Source organism: Archocentrus centrarchus, chromosome 8 (genome assembly GCF_007364275.1).
Source record: "Archocentrus centrarchus isolate MPI-CPG fArcCen1 chromosome 8, fArcCen1, whole genome shotgun sequence".
In the NCBI taxonomy this organism is placed as follows: domain Eukaryota; kingdom Metazoa; phylum Chordata; class Actinopteri; order Cichliformes; family Cichlidae; genus Archocentrus; species Archocentrus centrarchus.
In genome coordinates this window covers 16,343,033-16,364,651 of record NC_044353.1, presented here as the reverse complement: position 1 = coordinate 16,364,651, position 21,619 = coordinate 16,343,033, and the positions used below count along the sequence as shown (strand labels likewise).

Sequence of the window (21,619 nt, the reverse complement as noted above, 5' to 3'; positions counted from 1 at the left end):
CAAAGTACCCTCAAACTATTCAATTTCCTCAACCATGCTTAAAGATGGCATCCCTGAGGATCTTTCCATTTGTTTTTCCTGTCTCAAATGTCATTCCTGTTTTTTTAACCTAAATTCAACACCTTTTTTTTTCTCAATCTTCCTTGGACCGTGGTGGTGTTCTGTTTGGGTTTCAGTCTGTAGTTTGTCTTTTTTGCATAGAAGGCCAGAAGTTGTCGCTTTACTGTTGAAGTCAAGGTTGGTGATTTGCAGGTTGTGTTTTTCAAACTAAATGCTGATGTAGCTGACCTCTTGCTAAGTCGAGGCCTCTCATTTTGCATTTTGTTTCATTTAGTGTCGGTTTGTACTGACCTGCGATTGAATTAGTAAACACTATTGTATGAAGGCTGCAGGTTTTTGGTATTTTCCCACGTGGAATAGCTTTTATTACCTCAAATAAGAAAACTGAATTTCAGAATAAACCCAAAATGGTTATGCCCCAGACAACTAGCCAGATTTATTACCTTTTTCATTGTTAGATTAGATGAGATTAGATTATTCTTTTATGTCTCCTTAAGAGAAATTTGTCTTGGGAACAGTTTTCAGCTGTGCTAATATAATCAGAAAAAGAGATTTCTAATGATTAATCTGAATCTTGGCCAGAATAAACTAGTAGTTTATTTTGTTTCCAAATATGCTGTTTTTTGTTTTTTTTTTTTTATGGGGGGGGGGGGGGGGGATTCAAAGTGAAAACAAGGATGAATAGTTGACCGTTTATTATAATGTCGATGGATATTCCTAAACCTGTTGGCCACAAATCTGTTTGCCTTTCCATGTTAACTGTATGCACAAAGAATTGGCTATTCTTTCTCTTTTGCTTTTCATCCCTGTCTCTGTTCCCTTCAGATTTTTCTTATTTCCCTTTCTCTTAGGTCTGCATTCTGGCTCTGCTGAATAATTCAGTTGCAAGTTTCGACGAGTGTGTGCCTAAAAGTGTGTTTGTGTTGGGTGTGTGTCTTTGAGAATGTGTCTATGTCTGTGTGTGTGTGTGTGTTTGTGTGTGTGTGTGTGTGTGTGTGTGTGTGTGTGTGTGTGTGTGTGTGTGTGTGTGTGTGTGTGTGTGTGTGTTTGTGTGGAGGGGCGCAGTGACGTGGGGAAGAGCTATTTTTGGGATTCGGATACGTGAAGAGAGAGAAAATAGAGGGAGAGAGTCTGTGATGGATTGATTTTTTCATGCTCATGTTTTTTGGTCACGTGTAGCAGCTGATACTACACAAACCCTGCTGGAAACCTGCGCTCTACCTGCAGGGCGTGCTGGCATATGCTCAAGCTTGCACATACGCGCACACACTTTCACTGGTTGTGAAAAGCAAGTGAGTTCGCACGGTTAAATCAGCAAGTGCTGTCTGCTATACAAACAAACTTCTTATTAACATAATATAAAAAAAAGTCAAATTCTGCACTTTACACACAGTGCAGAGATAAACACACACACACACACAGCACTGTCAGCATCTTGTGCAAAGTGACAACTCGGCTATGTGTGGGTGATGAGGGAGAGGCAGTGGCAGGGGTGAGATAGAGGCGCAACATATGCTGTATGGAATAAACAGGGAGGAAGAGTGGGCGGCTGTAAGGCCTTTACACACTAAATGATGCTAAATGAGAGTAAGAGAGGCCAAGCAGGGCTAAACAGACCTTTGGGTGATGCCATTCATTTGGCAAAGCAATCAAAGCTGTGTCAAATGTAAAATGTAAAACCTTTTTTTTTTTTTTATTTTAATCAACATTATAGCTCTGCTTTTGTTCACGGTGCTGTGTGGACCAGCAGAATGAATCAGCTTTAATTCTGGAGGCATATTGTCTCATGTAAATAGGCTTCGAAGTGATCCATGTTTGAGGAGGGAGATACTGAGGGGATTACTTTAAATTACAAACTAATTTAAAGACTGTTTTTTTTTTATGATTACTGGATAAAGCTTGGAAAATAAATAACTTTTATCCATTCCTATTTTTTTTTTCTAATCCAAATGCTCCTAAAAGCAAAAATGAAAGGGCAAATTTGAATTGCTGAAAGAAACATTAACTGCACTTAATAAGAATCTATTGAAATTGCACAATGGTGGACTAAAATGGAGCACTTCAACCGTGTCTCTTATCTTTAGGGCCGCTGATTATCAAAATAATTAGATTGGTTTCAACTGCACTGCTTAATCCCATTCATTTGACCAAATCAGTGCTTCTGAGGGAAAAGTGACAAGTAAGTGAAGAAATCATTTGAGCTGTTCTGCCACTGCTGCATAATGGAACAGGACCCAGAGAGAGAGAGAGAGAGGGGAAGAGGGAGGGAGGGGAAAGAAGCGAGGGATATAAATAAACTGACAGAGAAAAGGGAAGGCTGCTAAGTTACGGTTCAACTTCTTCCTGTTTATCTTCTGGAAAAACAACACAAACTCTTTCACGAGGCAGATTTTTGAAAGCCGAGTGCGTGTTTGCAGCATAAGCAAAGTGCATTCATAAGTTACTCTGGATTTCTCTAAACAAGATAACAAACAACAAATGGTGAATGTAGTATACGTAAAACACAGGGCCTCTTTCACATAATGACAGGAAGAGACGGTTCTAGTAGGCGAGGTGTTTGCTGAATCCCTCTTCTTTTTTTCTTTGTATTTAAAATCAGCCATAAAAGTGAGTGTATAAAAGATGGACAGGGAGAATATTTTGTTTACAAACATTATAAACATTGCAAAGTTAATCAGGAATGAAATGACTGTCAGAATAAAAGCAGGCCTATACTATCACACTTCCTTTTCTTAATAGGGAGGCTGGCACCTTTCTAAAGGGTAGCAGCTGGTCTGGACTCCACTGGCAGACAAATATAGCATAGTGACGTGACGTCTACTGTTGGTGTATGTGTGTACAGTACATGCATCATTATGTGTGCTTGAATGTCAGTATGGAAATGATTAGATCAGTGGAGGGAGGGGCAGGGCTGTGTAGGTATTGCGGGAAGTCCGAGAGCAAGTGTGTGCGCTTTCAAATAATTACAATTATCGGGTCTGCACGTGTGCTCATTTGGTGGTATTTGCTACAATTATCATTTCACAGTATTGTATGTCACTAAGTGTGTGTGCGTCTAAGTGTGATTTCTTTAAAAACATCATACAGACACAAACATACTGCAATACTCTCATACACCTTTTGCTTTATTCCTCATTCAGCACTCCTGTGCTTTTCATCTCTGCCCTTCTCTCTCCCCCATTGTTGTTTCCCTCCCTCTAATACGTCCTGCCTCCTTCTCCCTTTTATTCCTCACCACTCACTCCTTTCAATCATGTCTGTACCCACAGGACAATCTCTTTCTCTTTTTTTACTCTCTCTCTTTCATTTTAACTCACCATATATTTTCCTCCTCCCTAACCTTTTTTTTTTCTTTTTTTGTGCTGTCTCTGGCTGTCTGTGTCCTCATGCTGACGCAGCATCTCTCTTTCCTTCTCTCGCCTCTCATTCGATATTGAATGGAGATGGCATGATACAGATAGAGATGACTGATGGGTGTGCTCAGTAAGACAAAGGTGGACTGGAGAGAGATGGGCGACTGTGAGAAAGATGAAGAGAAAAGAAGGGAAAGCAAAAGATAATAAGGAAAAATTTGGGAGATGGCTGAAAGTGGGCATAGTCATATACAAGCGCTGAGTTGTGTGAGAGAGGAAGCTTAACAGAGTAAGCTGGAAGGAAATATAGGCAAGGGTTTTACTAAGGAGGAGAGGAGGTAGGAGAAAGCAAAGATAAGGCCTGCATGGAGTGCTGTGAGTCTTGAGCCACGCCTCATTTCTTTATGTTTTGCTCTGAAAATAGGAAATAGGTGCAGTGATTTATTGAAACATGCACAAACATACATAGAAATACAGTATATAAGGCTAAAGCAGAGTTGTACAATTCAAATGAGCTTGAAAGTCAATATTTGGTATGGCTACCTTTATTCTTCATCACAGCTGACACTCACTGTTGTACCTCTCTCCTGACCTCCTCCATACATATTCATGATGATTTGAACCAAAAAAGCGTCGATATGCCAAGAGTTTGGTTAATAGCTCTTATTGGTGCAAAAATAATATTTTATACCTGTCAAACTGCATTAACTTGAGCATTATTTATAGGTTGAACTAAAGAAATTGGAACAAATTATGTGTTTTTGAAACAGGTTGCCAGTAACAAAGTGTCAGAAATACAATTTAAAATCAGTTCTTTGCTAAAAGGTGTCTGTTTTGTGTAGACACAACATTGGATCATCCCATGAGTTTGGTGCCTTTTTGTGCTTGATTGATTCATGGGTCAGTGTTAAGTGGCTTAACAAACAAAACATTCCTCTGAAAATGGTTAGGTACAAGGACGGGACTGAAAATGAGTGAAAAGGCAGCCAATGTACAAAGAAAAACTTCAGAACACCTTCAGAAAAAGGCGAACTATTGCACAAAAATTACACAAAAATTTAGCTCCTTGGATGCAAAATATAAAGAAATGAGGGGCTCAAGACTTTTTCACAGTTCTATAGATAGATACGTGTGTGTAATTTGGCTGACTAGTTGTGTATTATGGCCTCAATTACCTTTTCTTGGCGAGACTTCTTTGTCTGCGACCTATTGCTGTTCCCATTACAGTGCATAAACACTCTCTCTCTCTCTCTCTCACACACACACACACACACACACACACACACACACACACACACACACACACACACACACACACACACACACACACACACACACACAGTCTAAATTTCACTGAATCACACTGTATTTTATCTTTTGCTTTTAACAATAGGGAATTTCTATTTATAGCAATTAAGGAAGGAGGAAGAGAAGATTTGTCATTGAATGTTTATGTGAGTCATTTACTCATATCCTGAATTTGTACCAAAAGTATCTGTGAATGTGAATTGAGGTGCTATATATTTTTTTTTAATTCTCTCTATGAGTGTATCACACACCCATTTAAACAAACACACTGCCTGAGTAAGAACGAGCCAATCATCAATATCTTGAATCATAAAGCACCATGTTTTCACTGCTGATCAAGCAGAGCTCTTAAGGTTGTCTGCCACTGTTTCTGTCTAGTTGCTGGTAGCCTTTTCTCAGGTTGGGTCTCAGATTTTAAGAGAAACAGAACAGTTTTTAGACACAAATATCTGTGGTATCCTGTTAAACTAACACTTTCTAATAACATTACAGATGGCAGGGCTGATAACATTTGCCACCTAGTGCACATATCATCATTTTATTATTCGCCATAGCCACTAGCCTCTACCTTAATGACAACAGAAGACTAATGTGACTAACAGATATAAAGGTTCAGGTTAACGTTACTTTATTTGTACTCAGAGGTAGATTTGGTCTGCAGTGAGTGAGTCATCCATCCTCACGTGCACATTTTAAAAACAATGTCAAATACTTCAGCTGCTAGTGAGGGGAGGGGCAGTGTGCAGGCCACAAACAGTGCAAAAGATGGACCCAGCTACCGTGATGTCACCCACTGGTTTTTTTAAGGTCTCGGTTTGAAGTATCGAAATGAGTGTTTTTGCTGTCTTTGTTGCAAAAAAACAGGTGTGATGAGGAGGAGCGGCCCTTACTGTGAAACCACTCGGTCATTGGATAACAGCAGAACAGTTTTCTGTCCCTAATCTATATCAGACCAGATGTGTTTTTGCAACCACATCCTATTACAATCTGGTGGCCTTCATATACAATGCAGGTTTAAGGCACTTCTTCATTGTTCTGACCCAGAAGCTGTGCCCAGTGTTTGGTGCCTTTCTGTCTGCAGCGTGCTGTGTGAAGTTGTGTTGACTGGAGAAGACGAAGACGCCATTGTTGCTATCAATACTGTTGCAAATGACTATCTTATCTGATTTTTGTATTGATTTGTACCTGAGTATTGATTTTTTTTTTTTGAAAGCCCATTTCCACACACATAGCAGATACATACAAACACATTTGATTTTATATACATCTCTCTTCTCTGTCTCAGCATGTTTTTGTCCTGTCTCGCTCTCCCTCTTTCACTCATCTACATTCTGCACTCTCACAGGTTAACATATTCATATGCATATACATACATTAATATGCATAGCTGGGGGCAGGGAGGTTAATTGAATGGTGCCTTGGGTTTTTGAGTGATGTGTGAAGAGTGGTCAAACACACGCACATGATCTCAACACACATTCTGCAGCTTGGAGCTGTGTTTCAGCTCCCCTTCATCACGAGCACACAATCATGTCAGTGTAACAGACACGTTTCACACGTAATGTATGTTCCTATAAATAGTTTTCTCTCCCTTTCTGTCTTTTCATCCTTCAATTTTTCCCCTCTTCCCACTACCCTGGGAATGTCTGATCCCAAAGGAAGCATTAAAGTGGGAAGAAGGTGAAGAAGAAGGTGAAGAAGAAGAAGAAGAAGAAGAAGAAGAAGGATAAATTCTGGACATGTCCTTTGTGTGTGTGCACAATAAGTCAGTCACTTCTTTTCTTCTTTAGCTTCTTCTTTTGGTCCTCTCGTCATCGTCTGTTTTCTTGGTTTCTTCCTTTATCTCTTTAAATGTAACCATTTATCCCGTGACCGTAATGAGACAGAGGCACTAACTCACGATGACCCCACCTGTGTGTACATGTGTGTGTGCGTGTGCATGTTTGTCTTTCTATGGCTGTGGGTGTGTGTGTGTGTTTGTGTGGGTAAATAGTGGCAGAGAGAGGCCGGACATTGTTCCATTTGAGATATTTAAATGTATAAAAAGGTAGTCCCTCTTTCTTTATTTTCTCTTTCTTTAGTCTCTCTATTGCTCTCTGTACTAGTGTGTGGATGTTGTGTACCTACAGCCAAATGGTGATGCCACAATAAGGCTCAGTCAGTGTCCAAGCATGTTATCACACACTAACACTTTAATATAGCCTGTGTCTTTTTGTGTGTCTTTGTTTTGCTTGCCCATGTGGGTGGTGTGTTATCAGAAAATATACTTAGCAGAACATATTTAACTGACTCATAATGATGGCATGTGGGCGTGTGTGTGTATTTGTGTGGGTAAACAGTGGCAGAGAGAGGCCAGACTTTGTTCCATTTGAGATAGAGCTGCTATATTTTTTCCAGACTTGCTTACATGCAGTGCCTTCAAGTTGCATATATATTTGACCTTCTCTTTGACCTTTGACATTAGAGTAGGGGTGCTGTCTCAGTTATCCTTTAATGTCTCATGAGGTTTTGAGCAAGCCAAGTAAATTAGCACCATAAGTTATACTTAAATCTGTCCAACAATTTAGTGCTGCATGGTTTAAACTGTTCTGTTGTTGCTGTTCTGTTCCTGCCACCATGACATGATATTTATGATTTAAGTTGTAGTTATTGCATACGTTTTTGGTTTGGTTTTTTTGGGGCTCTCATAGACATTTTCTTGAAAATGCACTAGCAAATTAAAAGATAACAGTAACTCCTAACATGTTTATTTAGGATTTATGGAATCAGCATTTGTATGTTTGCCTATTATTTTGACAACTTGTGTTTTGACCTCTGTAAGAACCCGCCCAACTGCCATTAGAGTCATATAGCAATATACAAAGACAATGTGTGGCCTTAAAGAAACATAATTGTTGATGGACTCTAACACTTAAATATTTGCTGCTCTACTGGATTGAGGTCTAGTGACTATGGAGGACATTTGAGTACAGTGAACTTATAATCATATTCAAGAAACCAACTTGAGATGACTTGAGCTTTGTGACGTGGTTCATTATCTCAGATAGACTGTGGTGTTTAAATAATGCTCAGTTGGTACTAAGGGGCCCAAAGTGTGCCAAGAAAATATCCTCCATGCCATTACCCCACCACCATCAGCCTAAACCATGGAGTCAAGGTAGGATCCGGCTATACTTTCATGTTTTTACACCCTGCCATCTGAATACCATCAGACCAGGCAATGTTTTTCCAACCTTGTCCAATTTTGTTGAGCCCGTGTGAATTGTAGCTTCAGTTTCCTGTTCTTAGCTGACAAGAATAGCACCTGGTGGAAATGTCAATTTAAAAAAAAAAAAGATTTGTTCCTTGACTGACCTTTCTCACTCCATTTGAGTGGATGATTCTAGCCACCATCATTGCCAACTGCATCGTTCTGGCTCTGGAACAACATTTGCCTGATGGGGACAAGACGCCACTCTCAGAACGCCTGGTAAGCTAAACAGTCAAGACAAAATTGCATTTGTTCTACATGTAAACACAATTAAATCCAGGTAACAGTTACCACTCTGTATTGGTGAGATGTTTTTTTCTCCATCTCCAGCCATATGTTCTGCTCACTATGGCACATAAGATGATGTCTTAAAATAATATCCATATGAAACGTGAAGCCAGAAGAGACAAAGTAGAAACAATATAATTTTACCCGTCACTTCACAGCCACACTTAAGTTTTGCAAAAATACTTCACCAACTGTCAGCTGTCTTACTTTGTCTTACTGTGTTTCTCAAACTCTTTTAACCTCCCCTCCTCTTCCTTTCCCCTGTCTTTCTACTCTTCCTTTTCTTATCCTCTCTTGGATAATACTAGGATGATACAGAGCCGTATTTCATAGGAATCTTCTGCTTTGAGTCGGGAATAAAGATCCTGGCGCTTGGTTTTGCCTTCCACAAGAACTCTTACCTGAGAAATGGATGGAACATAATGGACTTTGTGGTAGTGCTCACAGGGTGAGTAGCAAACAAAAAGATATGAGCCAAGCACAGACACATGCATGCATAATACAGTATGTAACCTTTAGTTAGATCTAAATGTGCATCTGACTAAACTTAAGAAAGGACTTTTGTGACTCCATGTCAAGGTCTGTCATGTGTTTTAGTGCGTTTGTATGCATACATGTGTGTGAGTGTCCTTTTCCTGCTCCTTTGACCTAATGAAAGGCCCCATTCTGGGCGAGGCAGCAGTCAGATCACAGAGCAGAACTGCAGGCAGCCAGCAGCCTGGGTAGTGAACAAATGTCACCACAATATATACAGAGACAGAAGGGTTGGGGAGCACAGGGAGAACTGGCATTGGAAAAAAGGCAAGAAGGGAGGATGTAATACAGTTGTTGCTACCTAGATAGAAAGAGAGACGCAATAGGAACAAATGGAAAAGGACAATGCAGGAGGAGAAAACAAGTAAGAGAGGGAAAATGTACATATCATTGTATAGGGCCACCACTGCATTTGATTTGAACACTCAATAAGAAGGTGAAGATGAGAGCGCAAAGGGAAGAGATGGAATGCAACCTGAAACCTGTCCCAGAAATGGTGTCAACAAGGGCGAGTTCAGACATAATAGGATTCAAATGATGGATTTACTATTCCCTTCACTTATTAGATTATAGATCACGGCAAAGGACCAGAGACATTAGATAATAGGTTTGATTGACAGAAATGAAAAAGAGGGTAGAGAAGCAGAATGATGGTGTCTACACACATGCAAATGGGTTTACATTTTACATTCAGGAATGCGCTCATTTGGCGCATCCATCTGTTAATCCATCCATCAAACTGACTGTCAAATGTCATTCCGTCTATCCGACATATTTCTTTAAAGACACAGTAAGCCTCTTTTATGTATCTCACCACTGCTGGTGTAATGCTGCAGTTTCTGTTTAAAGATTGATGTGATATAGAAGAATGTGATGCATGAGTGATGCATTAGCAAACAACAGTGTTTGTATGTCTTACTGCTGATGTTCAAAATGTCGCAGTCAATTTGCCACAACACACAAAAAACTACAACAAAGCTAAAAAATATATCTCATTAACTGACTGACTAATTAATTTTTAACATCTATTTAAAGGCTGATGTTTCTTAACAACTTTGCAAATTCCAGCAGCAATATAGTTTTCCCGGGTCATTAAATCACATTGTTGTTTGGGAGTGGTGGCACAGATTTTCACGTCGAGGTAATTATATGTTCTTGTGTGTGCATGCGGTGACTGGCGGGGGCTTCACCGGTTGCACAAAGCCACCAGTAAATCTAGTGATTGCGCCTTTCTGCCCAAATGTTTCTGTCTTATACAAAGGCAAACACACATTCATTGAGCGGACACTCAGTGTGGCAGTATGTCCTTATGCTTTAATAAGAGCAATCATGAAGCCAAGTTCCTCTCAGCATGGCGCAATAGAGCAACTGAAAGAGAGAAGAGAGGTGAGAAGACAAGTGTCAGCACGACAGCAGGAAGAAGTGAAATGCAGAGAGGATAAGGAGTTAGAGCGGAAGAAAAGTAGAACATCCTTAAAGCTGATCTTTGATTTTATTATTTTATTATTTGTCAGTCTCTCCATTTCACCACTAGATCTGCTGGTAGATTATTCTCAAGTGAGTTGTCACCGGGAGTGGCCAGGGTGCGCAAGATTTAAAATGAATATATCAGCTGAGGTTGAGCAGTTTGGAGGCAAAGTTAAAGAGCAAAGGCTGAGATGGTTTGGACATGTGCAGAGGAGGGATAGTGGAGATACTGGACAAAGGGTGATGAATATGGAGCTGAAAGACAGGAGGAGACGAGGAAGACCACAGAGAAGATTCATGGATGTAGTAAAGGAGGACATGCAGAAGGTTGCGGTGACAAAGCTGATAGGGATAGGGTGAAATTGAGGCAGATGATCCGCTGCGGTGACCCCTAAAGGGACCAAAGAAGAAGAAATGTTGTCTGATGGCCTCAGGGTGATCACTGCTGAAAGGCATATGACTCAAATCAAAACAAGTTGGATTTCCTTGAATTGATTATGTATGAAATATTTTATCAGCAGATATTTGCCTTGTTAACTACTGTCTAAAGTCAATGAAATCTTTATTATCTGCAGGGTGGGGGGGCAGCTAGAGGAGCATTAAAGATGACAAACACAACTACAATCACAAAAGAAAGATAATGGCATTCATTAATGACATCAGTTTCATCACGTTGGTTTTTTGGTCCTATTTGGAAACGAGCTCTAAATTTGTATGATTTTATTCAAGAACAGCATAATGAACAGCTGCAAGACTTCAGAATATTTATTTGTAATTATTTCTTTGTTGACCTCTCAGAAAAGGGGGCAATAAATAACAGTGACAGCAAAACAAGCAAACAAAACAAACAAACAAACAAAAAACATCAGCATCGATTATTACAGTTTCACAGTTGGTGCATCACTAATAGATGACTGACAAGTGCATCATATGCAGTCTTGTTCAAGATCGGACAAATCACCCATGAACAGCCAATGGAAATGACGCTGTGCTGAGTCTGACACATTACGAGGCACTATTTTACAGGTTCAGGTGTGATGTTAGGGCAACACGGGGAGGTGAGCACTGTCACCTGACAGCAAGAAAGCTCTGGATTCAAAGCTGCTGGTCGGCTGAGTTTGCGTCTCCTGCTTGTGTCTGTGCAGGTTTTCCCTGAGTGCTTCAGCTTCCACAGTCCAAAGATGACATGGCTATAGCTGTGCGGTTAATTAAAAATGGTGAAAGCTTTGTCATTGACTGACAGCCCTGCTTCTCGCCCATTGTCAGCTGGGATGGGCTCCACCCCTTCTGCTGCTGAGAAAATTGATGGATGGATGGATGGATGGATGGAGGTGTGAAATGATCAAATTCAAAGATTATTCTTCAAAGAAACAAATCTCATTGTCGTGCAGTCTAAACAGCAGCCATAGTGCACATACCCTCTCTGTCAACCAGCTGTGTTGTAGCGATATTTACAGAGCAGCACATAGAGTATGTATATCGTACATTCCCATCATGCATTACGGACGCGGCCTGCAGTCAATACATTTTGCGCTCACACGGCGCACGCATTCTTTGTTGTGCTTTCTCTGAATGGCTGGTGTGTTTTTAACAGTCCAGCTCTTTGAAGATGAAAGGCTACTTGGCCTTTCTATCAACCTTTGGTGGAAACCTTTGATAACACACACTGTCCAGTGCACACACACACACACATGCACGCGCGCACACAGAGACATTTCCACTTCAAACATTCTTTTCCATGTCCTGCTCGCCCTCGCTGCACTTGCCGGCGCTCTCTTCAAACACACACAAAGACAAACACACAAATAGCACTTAATATGTCTGAATACATCACTGAGATTAGCCATTTACTCTTGTTCCAAGTCGTTTGATTTGTGGGTGTTGACCAATGTGTTGTAGTTAATTGTCAGTGGCTTGGCAGGGAGAATAAGTTGGCTGGTTTTTTTTTACTACACCCACTATTGATTATTAGTCCAATTACTTTTAGTTTACAGCCATACTTGCATTGCATCCTCCCCCTTTTTAGTTGCCTTCCTGTATCCATGTTAGGGCTTCTTTTTTTTTTCTTCTTTTTTTATCAGCTAAAAAAGGCACAAAGAAGCATAAAAAAAAGAAGTGAAGTTACAAAGATTCTTTTTTTTTTAAAAAAGAAGAAGAATGACTTGCACCAGTTAATTTACTAGTACTGTGAAATCATAGTCTCTTAAATTGGTGTGTCCATCTTCCCTTCAATCAGTTATCTACCCCCATTCTTCTGGAGCCAATTTTAACTGGGAGGTGTGGCACACACCCAAGAGGTCACAAGTCAGTTGCAGGCCTGACATCAGTTAGTCTAAACAATATTTCTTTGGGTTGTGGTAGAAAACCGGAGCTTCCTGAGCAGAATCACTTAGAACTCCACACAGAAAGAACCGAGCTGGCCAGAAAGCTTCATGCTCTGAGGTGACCGTGGTACCCACTGCACAACTGCACCATCCTTAAGGAGTGTGCCTTCCAGTTTGAAATGTGTTTTGAGGTTACTGTGAGACTTCCCTGCAGCTTTAACACTGAGATAATTAAATACTGTATAGGCCAGTCTAGAGCTACTACTGTACCTTCCCTTTTTTAAAATGTGTCTAGAGTTGTGCTCACCGGACCTAATGCAAAGCTGTGTGTGATGCTTTTCCAGTTTCCCATTTATTAAATGGAATGTCATTATAAAAGATGAAATAACACAATGAAAATACATGTGCAGTCTCAGCAGAACTGTCCAGAACTGCCCAGACCTTCATCTCCGCAGCCACTGTCACCAGCTCTTTGGGGGGCATACCAATGTGTTTCCAAGCCAGCCGAGAAAAATGATCTCTCCTGTGTGCCTTGGGTCTGCTCTGGGGTCTCTTCCCTGTTGAGCATGCCCAAAATAACTCACCTAAGAGGCATCTATGAGGCGTTCTATTCAAATGTTCAACCCACTGAGCTACTAACTCTATCTCTGAGGATCAAAAAGTTTGTGTATATCAGCAATCATGTTCTGCATATGGCCATAAGTGAGGGTAGGAACCTGCATCAGCCAGGAAACTGACAGTTTCACCTTCTGGATTTGCTCTCTTTTCACTACAATGGCTCTTCTCTGGATTGACCACCTGCAGGAGGAGACATGGGGTCTGGTTCAGATCGGGTGTCTTGACAGTCCAGTTGCCAGGTGAAAAACTTGCTTAAGAGACATGGAAGATTTTATTAATATTATAAAAACATTAAGGAACATGCTGGTGCATTTAATCTGAAATATCTGAACCATAGTCACAGATGCAACCAAGGAGACAAGGGCAGATAACAGGAGAGTCTGGAGAAGAGATTGCAAGATTTAGTCAGTGATGTGGACAGAGATATTTAGTTGGATTTTAGCTGAAATCAGCAGGAAGCAGCAGAGGGAGATAGCAGGGATAAATGTTGTTTGGATAATGCGTTGGATTCTCATCAGAAGTGGAGGGAGGAGGTTTTTGTTACAGCAATATTGCTTCATCTGATTCTCCTTAAACATTTGTGTTCTTCTGCTTAAATGCGGATATGTGTGCAGTCTGTGTGTGAATTTAAAGATGTACACAAGAGAGCATCTGTCTCTGACAAGAAAGAAATTGTTTTCCATTGATTATTCCAATGACCCACTTTCCATTGTGCATACTTGAATAAAATTATTTTCGCTCACTATGTTTAAGCTCTAACCAACGCCCATTTGCTGTGCAGATGCGTGCATCTGTGTGCATGAATGTTTTTGTATGTACTGGTGTACAGATGTGCAGCTGTGCATGTAAGATGCAAAACATTTACATTAAAAACATTTACATTAAATAGAGAAGGGGGGGGGGGGGGGGGGGGGGCAATCAATCTGGCTCCTCCCCTTGGCCCTGTTACCAAGGTGATACAGAGATTCTATCAATGAGCCAAGGTCCCTGTTGCCATGGAAACACTTATGAATGAGAAAGGACCCAGTAACCGTGGAGACAGTGTGAATGAGGAACTGCCTCATCAGTTTGACACTATTTGCGATGGCAGATGCTGGTTAGAAAAAAATCATCATCATCACCATTGTTATTACCATCATCACTGTTACTATCACCATGACAGTAAATATCATCATAGTTCATTGTCATTATTGTCCAATCATCAGTGTTGTTATTGTTTTTACTGTAATTATAGTCACATCACAGAAATAGATAACATAATTAGATTTTGAAATTCCAGGGTTTTTTTTGTCAGATATTTTCTGTATTGTGGCCCCCAAAATACTAACATGGGTATACTCGTTCATCTTTTATATGTAAATGTAGTTGTGTTTCTTCATGTCAGCACACAGGGTGCTGTTTTCCCAGCTGGATATGCAGGTTATTATTTTACAAAATAGCAGCATTATGCTTTTGCATCAATGCAGCTCAATTTAGAGGATAATTATTGTCCTCAAGCCTCAATACTTGTCCCTACATTTGAAATATAGAAATTAGTAGGGTATCTAACTTCCTGTTTCCATTGTACTTACAGTATGTATTGCATTTCTTTCCCCTTGTGCAAAACATACTGTAAAGTCGCCTTCCTCTACTACATCATCTTCATCTCTCCCTTTATAGCTATCCGAAGTTGCATTAATGTAGCACTCTGTGTTGTCAAGCATCTTTCAGGCTAATGTATCCTTGAGCAAAACACTAAATCTGTACTTGCTTTGTTGGTCATGTTGCTTAGCAGAGGGCAGTGCTCTCACGTCCTGGTGAAGCAGAGTTCTCAGCAATATCATACTGCGATTGAGTAGCGTCATACATTTTTTGAAACGTATGAAAGTGATTCAATGTGAGATTTTTTGCTCCAGTATGAAAAAACAAAAAAAAACAGCACTAACCCTGTGGAGCCTTTCAGAGATTTATGTAACTAATATGTGATTTATGTGATTCCAATGCTATCATTAAATATTTGTTAAATAATATACAGTAAAAAAAAGTATTTGGGCCTTTTATGCACTGTAAATACATATACATCTACCTACATCTACCTACCTATATATAGTTTTTGACAGATTTCTAAAATATTTCTGTTGTCTTGTTTTTATGACAAGTGATCTAATAAATTTGTTAAGAGCTGTAATTTAGTGTTTGTGCTTAAATCTGCTAAACATATTGGTAATAAAATATAATCTCTGAAGATTTTCTAAGCAAATAAGCAACATGTCATATTTCTTTGAGAAATTGGCTTTACATTTGTCCTTTAATGGTTATTATTATTATTGTTGATGTTATTGATTTTTTAAAAATATAATCTTTCTAAGCTTTGTTATTTGTAAAAAGAGCTTTGAGAGACTCCCAATTTATTATATTAAAATTATGACTATATGGACAGTATGTAACAGTTTAAAAATGTCTGTGTCTGGCAAACAATTCCTTGAAATTCCTAAATCGAGTTTCAGTGACTTACAGGTTCCATTAATAGAACAGAGTATTATCTCTGTGGGATGTCTGTTCTTTTGCAAATATCATGCACATCCAGCTGAAGTGCATTAATGCCTCCTACTAAACTAGGAACTTCTCAGTTACAGGTCAGCATCTGATGAGGCATTTGATATCACACAATGTCATTACAAGGACCCTAGCCTATACACTCATGATGAAGCATGAGGGGGGGGCTGCTATTGGGGGGCTTCATGGTAACACAATACCACATTCAAAACCACAACCAAGTATACCTTCACCCAAAGACCCTGAGTCAGTGTCACTATTCCCTTCTATTAAAATTTGTAGGAATCGGCCTTAAACCTGTGATTAAGGCTCTGCTGTGTCACTGGGCCTCTTAGAGGAACACAGGAAAATAGAAACGTTTCAGAGAGACACGATGAAAGAGAGAGAAAGAGATAGAGAAGTGGGAAGTTTGATGATTCACAGTGTGCGTCAGACGATGGGACTGACTACAAGTCTGGCGGCACGAGGGAACATTTTAACCTTCTCAAATAGACGCTTATGCTTTTTAACTTTTATTTAGCTGATGAGTGGTTATATAGTTGCCATAGCACACACCAAAATGTGCTTACCCTGAACAGAAACATGCGACATAAAGCAATAAATAAGTCATAATCTTTTTGTTTTTTCTATCTTTTTATCTCCTTAGTCCCTCCCATTCTCCACCCATCTTTCCTCTCCTCTCCATTTCTCCATCTTTCTCCTTTTTCATTTTATAGTCACTCTCTCGCCCTGATATGAAAACACTTTCCATTCAGCCCATCCCTCTCTCATCCTGATACACTTCTCTGTCTTACTTCACTTGTCAGCCCTATCGATCAGCTCGGCTCTTACGGGATTTACATACAGAGCTCACCCAGTTGTTTGTAATGACCTGGCATGGATTTGTGCATGTATGAGAAAGAAATAGTGAAACTGCGAGGCTGACGGACATTGACAAGCTTGGCTGGCTTAAATATTGATTCTCTGTGCACACTTCTGTGCATTTGTCTTTTTCCCTTTAGGATTCTGTCCACTGTGGGCTCAGATTTCGACTTGCGGACACTCAGGGCCGTGCGAGTATTGAGGCCTCTCAAACTGGTGTCCGGTATTCCCAGTAAGTCGATACTCTTCATCTGAGGAAAAAAAACAAAAAAACTTTCTTCACCTTTACCCTAAACTACATTTATATTTCCTTAACAATTGAGAAAGTGATATTTCTCAAAGTGCAGAACATTTTTAAATTTTATTGGAGGATCAAAATAGCACAGAGAAGCATTTTGTTTCAAGGGTTTTATGCAGCTTCTGTGTTGCGCTGCATAATGCAACAACAAAAGTGGTACTTCTGTGCACACTCTGCTCATTTTTTAAATGTTATAGTGGCAGTAATGTTCCAGCACTACTGCCACTGCAGTGTTATTAATAGCCTGTTCTCCACTACAGGCTTGAACAGGCAAGCCAGGGCTTACTCATCATAAAAGTCACCTGGGTTTCTATGAAAACCAAATGGGAGCATCATATCAATATGTGACATACTATATACTGTATATGGTTTATTTAGCTTCAGCTCAACATGCAGCAGAAGCTAAATAAACTTTTATGACTTTTATGATGAGTAAGCCCTGGCTTTATAACAGATGTTAGGAGGATTCTTTTGTCTTCTTAGAAAGGTAGCTTAACTGCAAACTAATTGAGACCAGACATATTAAAATCAAAACTCGTTAAATGTTTGTTCTGAAGGTCCTAATACTATATACACTGTGTCTTTTAGGCTTACAGGTGGTGCTCAAATCCATCATGAAGGCCATGATTCCTCTGCTGCAAATTGGCCTGCTGCTCTTCTTTGCCATCCTCATGTTCGCCATCATTGGCCTGGAGTTCTACATGGGCAAATTCCACAAAACCTGCTTTGACAATATAACAAGTAAAGGATTTTGTGTGCACACTTGTTTGCAGTCATGATTAAGTTGCTAAAACGTTTTCCTCAGAGAACAGTGCACCTGTTCATGATGAGGTAGACTTTAAATAATTGCAGTGCTAAAATTAGAACTCAAACAGATAGTAAATATTTGGTGTACTGTGCAGTTTCTGCAGATGCAGAAATCCCATATTTGTTTTATCCCAATTTTACCCATGTTTAGAAGAGATCCGGAAAGACTTTCCATGTGGGCTAGAGCCTCAGTCACGGCAGTGTCCAGAGGACACCGTTTGCAGAGAATATTGGTTGGGACCAAACTACGGCATCACCCAGTTTGACAACATCCTGTTCGCTATACTCACCGTTTTCCAGTGTATCACCATGGAGGGCTGGACTGACCTGCTCTACTATGTATGTAAAGCTTAACAGCTTTTGGAACACAAGCACGCATTCAATGACCAGCTTTTTAGCGCAGGGAAACAGAGGATGTCTATGGGTGTTGTTTTTTTAGAGACCATATAAAAAAAACATGAAGTATTTCAGTCATATGTGATGGCCATTTTGCATGGATCTAAACCTCCACATTAGAAAGCCATTTGAGATTGTTTTCTTTGATAAAATACAAAAATCAGGCTGTTAAAACCTTCAACAATTTCATCTGTGCACACTGTTCATCTGCCTATGAAATGACTACCAACAGTGTCATCACTCATGTCCAAGACTGGACTGTTCCCTGCTGTCAGGGGTAACGGTTGCTGTGGAAACCAGAGGTAGATGAGGGTCTTTGAGTGTTACTGTAGCTGTCTCTCTTTCCATGTCCTTTCCCTCTCCATCCACCCAGTTCTCTTATCTATCTCCCTCTATCTTTCCCTTCCTTCCCTCATTTCTCCTTCTCCTCTGTCCTGTCCCTCTCACTCTCTGTCTCTCTCCTTCTGTCCCTCCTTCCCGGGGCTGCTCTATATTTAAAAGGGCCTGTTCAGCCCAAGTTATTCTTGCAGCTGCTCGGGAGGGGAGCAATAAAAGTTTAATGGTAGAAAAAGGGTCTGCGGTACATTGGGTACACAGCGGCAATGCCAGCTTACGTACATGCAGGAAGAAGGAAAGATGGAGGAGACGGGAAAGGAAGGAGAGGGAGACTATGAGAAAGACAGCTCGAGACAGGAAAGAAAAGCCCGGGTCTCAAGTTGGGATTGATAAAATCACTGTAAAGGTTGTTTAGTGGCAGTGAGGAGATGGGTATGGAGAAAGGAATTAAGAAAAGATTAAATAAGCATTGAAATAGATAAGGGAGGGATGATAAGACAGGTGGAGGGGGTTCTTAAGGGGTTCCATAGGAAGAGAAGAGACAAAACAATAAGGACAGAATAAGGGATGATTATGAAAGGATAGTCTATGGGAGGATGGTAGGGACAGAGAGGGAGAGAGCAAAGCAATTGTTATACATTTTTTACTCTGCTGGAGCAGCTGAGTAGAGTGGCAAATAAGCATTTACTTACTGAGGTGACTTAAATCAAAATCATCTCATGCCTGTGGTTGTTTATGGTTCCATAAGTAGTGGGCAGCAGTTCAGAGTGTATTGTTGCCACTATTTAATGACAATATTGACTTGACATTTATTCACAAGATTAAGTCACATCTTACAATATGACTACTCTTTATTTTAATTACATGAAGAGTATCAGATCTTTAACTTTTGTGGAGTATGTACTGTAGATGCAAATGAATAGACCTTAATTTGACAAAGCAGGGAAGCAGAGACTGACAGTATATGACACTACAGCTAATTTACAGCTAATTAGATTTTTTTAATGGGTCAGATATATTTTATCTTCTTCTTCTCTGACTGAGATTAATTGAAGAGTTTATGTCTCTTTTAAATTGTTCTTTGTGAAAGTTCCTATGCCATTGTATCAAATACATGAGTAAAGAGGAAAATATTGATTACTAATTACTGATGGTTTTGTGTGTGTGTGTGTGTATGCACGTGTGTTTTCAGAGCAATGATGCCTCAGGGAGTGCATGGAACTGGATGTACTTCATCCCCCTCATCATCATCGGCTCTTTCTTTATGCTCAACCTGGTGCTGGGTGTGTTGTCAGGGTAAGTGTGTGTGTGTGTGTGTGTGTGTGTGTGTGTGTGTGTGTGTGTGTGTGTGTGTGTGTGTTGAAAGGGTTTATTCAAAGTTCCCCTTCCTATACACAGTACATTAATCTTTTAATGAATGTTGATATCAGGTTGCATCACACTAAACATGCAGGGTGCATAAAAGTGTTCGCTAACTTTCTGTCATGTCTGTCTCTGTAGGGAGTTTGCCAAAGAGAGAGAGCGTGTGGAAAACAGGAGCGAGTTCCTGAAGCTCAGGAGGCAACAGCAGATTGAAAGGGAACTTAACGGTTACCTTGAGTGGATCTGTAAAGCTGGTATGTCAGATTGTGTGTATATGTGGCATTTTGCTACGATACATTTTATGTGTTAGTTTACAGTGTTTTGTTTCGCAGCACATTTTTGTGCACTCAAACCACTGAAACGTTGCATATTTTGGATTTGTGTGATGATGTAATAAAAGTAAACCAGCACTTTTTGTTGGAACATCAACGTAAAAAGTCTAAAAAAAAAAAAAAAGCCAATTGTTGTGGATTTTACCATAAGGGCAGCCACAGGAAAGATGAGTTATAATCACAGAGATAATGTTGTCATACACACTTGCACAAGAATTTTTAGTTAGGCAACAAGGAGCTATATTAGATTGTATTTTATTTACAGTTGAATACACACTGACACTTACATGTCACAGACTGGTTTTCTATAGCAGCTGCTGTATAAAGATGTGCCTTCTTGAACTGCCTTGAACATAATGCATATCCAGTAAAGCAGTGACACACATTTAATGGCACATATATCACGTGGGGAGGGAGAGCAAACATAACATATATTGGATATGTTAAGGTTTGCAGACCCTTGGATAGAGGGTCCACAGTTCCTCTTTAGAGGGTAGGAAAAATGCAAGAAGGACGGTTAGAGGCTGGATGTTGGAAGGAGTGGCTAAAGAGGCAGATAGACGGGACAGAGCTTTGATCTCCTTGAAAAGACAATTTTACATAAAAACAAGGAAGCTAAAAAACAAAAGGAGGGACTGATGAGTAAAACAGAGACTATGATTTGAAAAAACAACATAAAGATATATTGTGGAGACATAAATTTAATGTGGTTACGTAATATACTAACATTTTTGTTTGTGTGTCTTTTGTAGAAGAGGTCATCTTGGCAGATGATGAAAATGAAAATGACTATGATGGTATGACTTTCTTTTGTGAACATGAATTTGACTTGTTTAATTTTTTAAGGAACATATCAGTGTTTTATAGGTTAATATGTGAATCTATATATTCTTAATAACAGGTTCTCGTAGGAGAGCCACAAAGAACCATAAAAGCAAAGCCGAGCTTCTAAATCCAGAGGAAGGGGAGGGTGACCTGGGAGTAGGTAAGATACGTTGTGTTTCTTTCTGCCTTTCTACCACACACACACACACACACACACACACACAAAAAAAGCCATTATATATCCCTTCAGAGAACACTGGATTTGCTTTTTTCTGTAAAGGTTCCTAACACTATGCATTTCTACCCCAGCCCTTAATCTAAACCTAACCTCATAATAATCTTCATTTAAAACACACCTACTTCCTATGACCATGTAAAAAAGGGATTTATATCGCCACAACAAGAGTAGCACAGTCGGGGACACACACACACACACACACACAGTCAAAGACAAACCACAGGTACACAGAGATGCTATCTTATCTTGCATATCAGCATTACCTGACCCCTTCCCTCCATCCCTCTCCCGCCCTTCCCTCTCCTTTCTCCTTCTCTGGTGCTTTGCTCTCCTAATGTTACATTTTCACTGTCCTCAAGCCCCTCATCTTTTCCCCTGCCTTTAACCTGCCCTTGTTACTTCATTCCCATTTCTCCGCTCCAACCAT

The 21,619-nt window shown here is 40.0% G+C and overlaps 1 protein-coding gene across 1 annotated transcript in view; it reads left to right on the top strand.

Annotated features, from left to right (window-relative positions):
* The first annotated feature begins 8,097 nt into the window (after positions 1 to 8,097).
* The window catches only part of cacna1aa (calcium channel, voltage-dependent, P/Q type, alpha 1A subunit, a), a 67,102-nt gene continuing 53,580 nt past the window's right edge, over positions 8,098 to 21,619 (top strand). The window contains exons 1-9 of the mRNA XM_030735635.1: positions 8,098 to 8,190; positions 8,568 to 8,707; positions 16,739 to 16,830; positions 17,485 to 17,637; positions 17,855 to 18,042; positions 19,628 to 19,731; positions 19,936 to 20,051; positions 20,882 to 20,926; positions 21,031 to 21,114. Of these exons, the coding sequence (XP_030591495.1) occupies positions 8,098 to 8,190; positions 8,568 to 8,707; positions 16,739 to 16,830; positions 17,485 to 17,637; positions 17,855 to 18,042; positions 19,628 to 19,731; positions 19,936 to 20,051; positions 20,882 to 20,926; positions 21,031 to 21,114 (1,015 nt within the window). The remainder of the gene's footprint in view (positions 8,191 to 8,567; positions 8,708 to 16,738; positions 16,831 to 17,484; positions 17,638 to 17,854; positions 18,043 to 19,627; positions 19,732 to 19,935; positions 20,052 to 20,881; positions 20,927 to 21,030; positions 21,115 to 21,619) is intronic.